We start from the raw sequence: 8,226 nt of genomic DNA on the forward strand, positions 1-8,226 counted from the left end.
CTTAATGAGAACGGGGTGAGAGACAGTGTCGAAGGCCTTCCGAAAGTCCAGGAAGACTATGTCCACTGCTACCCCTGCGTCTAAGGATTTGGTGACCTGGTTGTAGAAGGCCACCAGGTTGGTCTGACAGGACCTGCCGCTAATGAACCCGTGTTATCACACTTGATTTGTTCAGACTGAGAGTTCACACTTTTTCCTGTTCCTCTGGCCTGATTTCCTAATTTAACTAGACATACCTTTGATGTAAGGCCCAGGCAAAAGGAACTGTGTACTGCCAATTTTGTCCAATTGTTGTAAAGCAGTGATGTTCAACCTCCAGCAAAGGGTCTGAATCCAGTACACAGGGTCATTTTATTCAGCACAAGGGACTCCCCATGGGCACAGAAATTTGGTGGCAGATGAGCAGGGGCAGCATTATTTGCTGTGGCTCTGAGAGCTCTTCCAAGCATGAGGCCTGCAAACTAACCCTGTGCTCCGACCCCACGCTGGATCTTGTCCTTGGACCAGTCCCACCCACAGGATCTGCAGAACAGCCCCAATGCCATTTATTCAGTCTCCAGGGCCAGAAGAATGACCAGCACAGCTCTACAGCAACATTTCATATACCTATTTTCTGTACAGGTTCCAGCAGAATGAACAGCAATGAGTCTAGAGTCATGCCACAACCAAGGCCTGCAAAAAATCAAAGTTAGCTCCCTCCTCCCCTGAAAAATCATAATTTTTTATAATTACGCATAGATGTGTGTGTGCAAGCATGTGCACTTTGAGTTCTTTTATTTGCCTTGAAGGTTTCTAATCTGCACTCATTTAACTTTTTCATGATTTTCTCCACAAGAGCTAGTTTAATTAAAAACAGTCTAATGCAGACAGGCAGCTGTAGAAAGAAATCTGGGCTTTAGAAAAGCAGCAAATACCCTGAACATCAGCAATATTGAACCAGCACTTCAACTGCCATCTATTTAGGTTGGAGATGGATGCAACTAAGGTACAGAAGGGAAGCCAACGGGGACTGGGATTTAGTCTCAGACAAGCAATTCCCACAGGGTAGAGTTGGACAAGAAAAAACAACAAAAACACATGCGAACAAGGTGTGAACAAGCTTTTTTTTTTTCCAATCCCTAGTTCAAAAAACAGCTTTGACTACATTTTATTAATGTCCTGGTTGCATTTGGCCTGGAACAATCGCCAATCAACATGCCAATGTGCTAGTTAAATAAACTGACTCCAACAGGCATTTTAAAAACACTTGGAGCATTTTTACTTCAGTAGTCATATATGAATGTCACAAAGATCATCCAAGCTGTTTCCTTTCTTATCAAGATCTCTGCAAGGGGAGGAGGCTCAGGGCACTAACAGCAGAGTATTGCATTTTAAAAAAAAAAGGGGGAGGAATGCTTGTACAAGCACTGGATTCCTCAACGCCAAGTTAAAACAAAGGAACAGAACAACATGAATCTTTTGTGACTCATTTTAATTAGTGACACTTGAGTGTACAGTTCCAGAAAGGGCATCTACTGCTTTGGGGATGAATATGCCAGGACACCACACCAAGGTGAGGGTTAGGAAGGGACAGCTGCATCCAACTCTCCCTTCTAGCCCCCAAGATGGCTTGAAAATGTGAAAGTATAGTAGGGAAAGAGGACAAAGCTGTTTTATGTCCATATTCAAGTTCTTTTGTAAGTTGTTCCCTTCTCTTGTCATTCTTCTGGTTTATGTGTCATCTGTTCTCTTACTATAAGCACCTTGAGCCTTTGTTGGGAAGATCTAATTACAAAGTGTGAACAGCAGTTATTAGCACTGATAACCAAGCTGCATACAACCCCTACTCACAAGTTCCCAAAGCACTTTATAGATATTTAATTCAGTATTGTAACACCCAACATTGTTGGGAGATAGATCAGTATTATCTTCACTTCACAAGCAAGGGTAAAAGTAAGGAAGTAGAGTAAAAAGAGGAGGACCAGAACCTGGACGCTCAGCCCCTGCTCCTATACCAAACTATAGCATCCATTCCAGGATGGAACAAAAGCAACCTTGTTCTCTTGTCTAGCAGGTTCCTGCCCTTTTCAGTTCAAAGTCTGGATATGCTGTACCATCTCTCCATGGCTTGGCATTCATATCCACCTGATCCCCTCCTCCAGTCTGGACTTCACATGCTCTGACTGTTACCTCAGAGCAGGGCTGTTCAACTTACTTGGCCCCACAAGCCATATCTGGACCAGGGGGCTTCCTGTAGCCCAAATGAGCCACCTCTGGCAGCAGGGTGGCAGCTTATTGACACTGCTCTGAAACCAAAAGGTAAACAATGCTGTTGCTCCCCGTCTTCCCCTGCTACTGATCTGCATCACTAGCAGTGATAACAGACCCTGAATTGGGTGGTAGGCAATGGGGTGTAGGGGTGAGCAGTGGCAGCGTTTACTGCCTGGTTTCTAGAGCCATGCCAGCATAGAGGCTGTGGCAACTACATCGACAAACCCCATGAGCCATGGTTTAATTCCCTGCGCCACATGTGGTTCATAGGCTGCTGGTTGGACAGCCCTACTGTAGGAGGAGGAGAGATTCCCTCCACCATCAAACTCCTTAGGGCACCCATTTCCACTTGCCTTCCTGCCCCACTTGTGTGTAGTTCACATACTGTGTCTCTTTGGGCATTATGTGCCCTGTAAAACATGCTTTTACGTTTTTACTTCTTTCAAATTCCATCTGCCTCCACCCCACTGAGGTTGCCACATTAAATATCCCCTTGCATCTGCAATACCAAACCAGTAGTGAAAAGCTGACCACAAGGCCACAGTGAAACCCAGTCAGATTTTTACTGTTTTCATGCATCACATATTGCTTTGATGTGGGTATTTTCAATCTGCAGTAGCTTGTGGACAGCTCTAACAGGTCATTAGAGTGGCAACACTCAGCTTCATTTCTCCTTGGTTTTATCCACTCAGTTGTCACCATTAGCTTTTAACCAAGTGAGCTGGATTTACATGGAGTTACTAAGTAGGCACACATCTAACATGCAGGGGAGAATATCCACAAACAGGAATTTTAAAATAAAAATGCCCCTACAGGCACTCTGACTTGTTTCAACTTGCTTTTTTAGGGGGAAGCTTTGGATTATTAGAGGAAGATCCACTGACTCAGTATAATCTAGGCAGCCTTAAAAGGAATTCAATTTGGCACTGGAGATGAGGCCCTTAGGGAATATTGTGGGAGGCACTGTGGGAGAAGAACAACTTGTCTGTCTTGCTCAAGAGATATCTAGCACCACATACCGAGAGCTGTGGAGCTTAATGACTGCAGGTACACCAGCATGCTGATTTGCATTTATACCTGGCAAGATATTGCTCTCTCAAAGTCTTGAACAACAGAACAAAAGCATAAGCATGGATATAACATTGCACAAATCATCATTCCACAACATGCTGGGGAACCTTCTGCAGCCACAGCAGCACACTGCAATTCTCCAGCTATGTCCTGGTTTGGCTAGACCAGGGATGTCAAGGATCCAGGCCAGGTGCGAGATGTGGCCTGCAGAGCCACATCTTCCAGCCCTCAGTGCTAGCCCTGGGCCCTGAACTAACTCACACATGGTGCATGCAGGGCCTGCTGCACACGGCACATACTCTGGGACCCATATTGCATGTAGCACCTACCTGGGGTTAGCCTGGGAAGCTCCCTACAGGGCAAATGCAGCACCCCCTCCAGCTGGTCTGGGACTGTGGTTCACATGGTGCCTGCTCCAGCTGGTCTGGAGCCCACACTGCAGAGACCCATGCAGTGCCTGCCTTGGACCAGCTGGAGCAGACACCATATGTGGCTGCTCCAGAATGGCCAGAGCAAGCACTGTGTGCAGCGCAGTCCTGGACCAGCCAGAGCAGGTAGCATAGGCACTGGATATAGCATGTGGGACATGGGTCCATGGGCCCCATCCAGCCCAAGCACCATTCACCCAGCCATATCCCAGTACTGCACCCTGTGGGCCAAATGAGTTCAACATCCCTGGGGTGGACAATAAGTACACAGCAGCGGACAGTGCCAATAGGGATGAAGAATGAGCTTTGTGAAAAGGAAGAGAGGAGTGCACTACACCAGTGCTGCACATCAATCTTGCAAAAAATTTAGTCCCTTGATACAGTAAAATTATATGCATGGTGGAGACTGCGAGCTTGGGGAGAAGAAAAGCCCCACAGGGTTCCCTAATGACAATCTGGTTCATTAGGGAAGCAACATGGAGGCCACTCGGTCAAAAGGTCCCTGGGTCAAGTCTTGGGGAGGTGAATGGAAGAAGTATAAAGGGGAAAATTCACCTACCAGTTGAGTCCATGTGTGTGGCCTTGGGGTGGACTGCCCCAGCTGCATGTGAAGCCTGGCCCTACAAGCAAAAAGATCCACAGCCCAACCAGAGAGATTTTCCCTTTGGACATGAAACTTTATGGGAAAGTGCCATTGGGACAGAGAAGTAAAGAGAAAACATTAAATGGTTTGAGCAGAAGAAGAATGGATCCTTAGAACGTAGAGCTCATGTATACTGCAACAGTGCTTAGGAGCACAGTCAAGGACCTTACTGTGCTCGATCAGGGGTGACCAAGATTTGGCCTGGAGACCTGCCCCACGTGCCACTCCTCCAGGCCCATGGGACCAGGTAAGCTGGGCACCAACCTCTGTGTTCCATGTTCTACAAGTGCAGAACATAAAAGAAAGCCTGACTTCAAAACACTGGGCAACCCCCCTATTCATTACTGCAGGTCAAGTTAGAATGAAAGGGGAAAGTGGATGCATCTTGTTCTATAATATTCCTACCAATTCCTGAGTTACACCTGCTCTAAAAAAAAAAAAAAATCACATAGCAGAGACATCAGCAAGAAGAGATCACCATATTCTTGTTTGGCTGGGCTGACTTTTGCAAGGCAGCACTAACATCTACAGCCCTTCTCGACAACAGTTGGTAAAATCGGCAAGGACTGGAGTTCAGTCATAAATCCGTTACTCCAGAATTCACAAATATCTTTGCCTGCCAGGAAGCATGTTTGGCAACATCCTTCAATACAATAGGGACACTTCAAACCAGCAATTTTATACTGAAAATTAGCAAGGATCTACAAGAACTGAATAAGCAACCTTTAAATGAACAGTGGTTCTTAACACCTGAACTAACACAAGCTTAATTATATACAACAGATACAGAAAAGAAACTGAAACATCAAAATGCATCTATTCTTACCTTGTTTCTTCAAGTTTAGTAACATTTGCTGCAAAAAAATTGGAAAGGACCGATTACAAACTCCATTTGCATGCAGTATCAGTTAAAATATGAACTGATACTACCATACGTGCACACAGCATGAATAAATTAAGATAACATGACCTACTATAACAGACCTTGATACCTAAATTAGACAAAATGGCTAGCATAACAGCAAAGAAGAAACTGCAAAACAAGTATGTACATACGAACCACAGATAATACATTCTTAAATTGGAGAATAGCATTAAGAGAAAAAAGCAGGAGCTGAACTGCGGAAGAAACAGCTCAAATGGTGGGATTTCAGAAGGGATCTGGAGGTCATCCCAGGCACGTACAAGACTGGGAGATGACAACATGAGAATCTCAGGAAGAATAACTAGCAGCACATACAACACCAGATGAAGCAAGTGTCAAGATGCACGGAGGGAGACAGGAGTGCAGGGTCTCTCAAGGATGGGGGGTTTTGGAATGATTCAAAAAATATAGAGCATCAATGAATGATTCAAGGTGGGATCAACCTTTAGTTACTAGTGTTCTGCTAACTGAACTGACGTCTTGTATTTTACATTCCTACACAAACTATTTACAAGTGGTTTAGCTGCCAGGCAAGCTGGAAGCTCCACAGCCCCTTTGATAAACACAGAGTGCATTCTGTCCAGAGCAGTGACTGGAAATCATCAGTTAGGATAAGGAGAAGAAAAAAAAAAATCACCTCCCAGAGCTCAGACCAGGATGCAATATTTGAACCTCTCTGTGCCCACAATGGATGGTTACCGTTTACCTTTCATTTGTAGTGTTCTCCTTGAATATCTCTTGCTGGGCCTCCTTTCAAAGGATGATGATCTTCTGGCTTTGTTGGTTTTTGTTGTCTGGTATTCTGTTTTCCCACTAAAACATCAATTAAAGTACACGAGGATGGAATAAATTGCTTGTTTACAAAAACAACATGTAAAGTCACAGCCAGGACAAGGAAAAAAGTAATTCATCTGACATATGTGCTTGAAATCATTGCCAAGCCATAAATCATCGGTAAGATAAAATCCACCCCTAGAAAACAACTTTACACTGCTATGATGCCTTCTATCAGAAACTTAAGGTTTTGCAAACATTGCAATTCTACACCCATTTTCCACAAGATAAAACAATGATCCCTTACAGTAGGGGTAACCCAGATATGTGGCCCCAGGTGCTCAGTAAAGGGAGGCACTAGAATCGAGTCAGGAAGGCTCCAGCCTCTAGCCCTGGAGCAGAGTAAGGTCCACTAGACAATGGTGCCAAGGCCAAGAACGAGGCTAACCCTTCACTGGCTCTGCAGCTATTGCCAAATTGAGGGCTTTGGATCCTTGCACACCATATGAAGTGGCAGAAGTTGCAGGGCAAGGGAAGGCCTGGCCTGGCTCTTGGCAGTAACACTTTGTTTGCAGCCATGTCCTATCCCCATTTTGCACTGTGTAGCCAGAGGCTAAATCCTGTCCCTCCTCCCTCTCCCTGCCCACATTCCAGCACCTCAGGGGACAAACTCTCAGGCGGGGGGGGGGGAATCAGAGTGGCACTCTGGGAGGGTTGGGGCTTAACTTGTGGCATGCCAGGCAAAAAGATTGCATACCATTGCTTAAGGGATTAGATTCCTCAAATGTACATAGTTTGTCGTTCTGCACACACAACCACAGTCACTGTACACATGTTCAGGGGAAGAAAAAAAAGAGACAAGTTGAAAAAAAAGAGACAAGTTTAAAAAGTCAGATACCCTGGGTCAGAAAGGAAGTATAAGGGCTAGGTACTAGAATTCAAGTGTTCTGACTCTTGGGTCCTTTATGCTTTCTAAAGATGTGTCAACTTATTTTTAGGAGGAGCTCAAGGAATTGCAGTCAAATACCTTTCCACTCCAGCACACTTGCTAAAATCCAGTACAGGTCAAGAACAGTTGCAATTTGCAACCATCTAACCATTTTCAGTGGCTTAAGGTGTGAAAGGAGTCAGTGAATTCCATACAGTTCCTAGAAAGTGGGACCCACCCTAAGACTACTGATACACACGGTATCTTTGCTGGAGGTCTCAGACAGGCCAAGGATCAGATAGTAAAGCAAGCTACTTACTTGTTCTGGCAAGACAGTATATGGGGAGATTCCCTGACAGCCAATTGCTGTACCTGTTCTTTGGATAAATCACTTTATTCTCCTTAGTTAATAAGTCCATCTTTTTCACTAGCTCTACATTCACTTCCTTATAGCATTACTACATTCACTTATTAACACTGGCTACAAATTCAGCTTTATACAAAACATGCAAATACATTATCTGCTTATATTTGCAAATATCCTCAAAGTAACACAAATCTTTCATCCACGTGTATTATAATTTTCATGATATAAGATGCATTTATCACATTTATGGTGTCATAGGGAAGGCTTTGGCTTCCATGACCACAGCCCGCTCTTTGGCAAGAGGGGCAGCGAGCTGCTGGGAAGGGATGGCCTCTACCTCTCTCCCCTGGGGAGGAGGCTCTTCTCAGCCAGACTGGCTTACCTGCTCCACTGGGCTTTAAACTAAGTCTGCCGGGGAACAGGGGGACTACCGCCACTGCTGGCCCGCTGAGCAACCCTTGCAAAGCCAGCAGGCCAAGGCACTTAAGGGAGCCCACTCCTGCCCCAGCTCTGGTACAATCTGTGGGCAAGGCAAGAGCCCCCAAGGGGACACTTGCCTGCCTGTACACAAACGCCAGGAGCTTGGGGAATAAGCAGGAGGAGCTCGACCTCCTGCTCAATGCAAATAATTATGATGTCATAGGGATAACGGAGACCTGGTGGGACTCCACCCATGACTGGACCATGGGTATAGATGGCTATACCCTGTACAGGAGGGATTGGGTAGATAAAAGGGGCGGGGGTGTAGCTTTCTATGTTAAGAAAAGCTATACGTTCCTGCAAGCTGATGATGGCGACCAGGGTGGACAACTGGAGACCCTCTGGGTTAAAATCTGTGGG

At 45.4% G+C, this 8,226-nt stretch overlaps 1 protein-coding gene across 2 annotated transcripts in view; it reads right to left on the reverse strand.

The window, feature by feature from the left end:
- Window positions 1-8,226, reverse strand: part of LOC109301436 (band 4.1-like protein 5) — a 59,962-nt gene that overhangs the window by 7,842 nt on the left and 43,894 nt on the right. For both annotated transcript variants that reach the window (XM_019522612.1, XM_019522613.1), the window contains exons 13-14: window positions 6,024-6,130; window positions 5,219-5,246 (exon numbers count right to left, since the gene is read on the reverse strand). In XM_019522612.1, coding sequence (XP_019378157.1) covers window positions 5,219-5,246; window positions 6,024-6,130 — 135 coding nt within the window. The remainder of the gene's footprint in view (window positions 1-5,218; window positions 5,247-6,023; window positions 6,131-8,226) is intronic.

This window comes from Gavialis gangeticus, unplaced genomic scaffold (genome assembly GCF_001723915.1).
Source record: "Gavialis gangeticus isolate Ggan-Ray unplaced genomic scaffold, GavGan_comp1, whole genome shotgun sequence".
Taxonomy (NCBI): domain Eukaryota; kingdom Metazoa; phylum Chordata; order Crocodylia; family Gavialidae; genus Gavialis; species Gavialis gangeticus.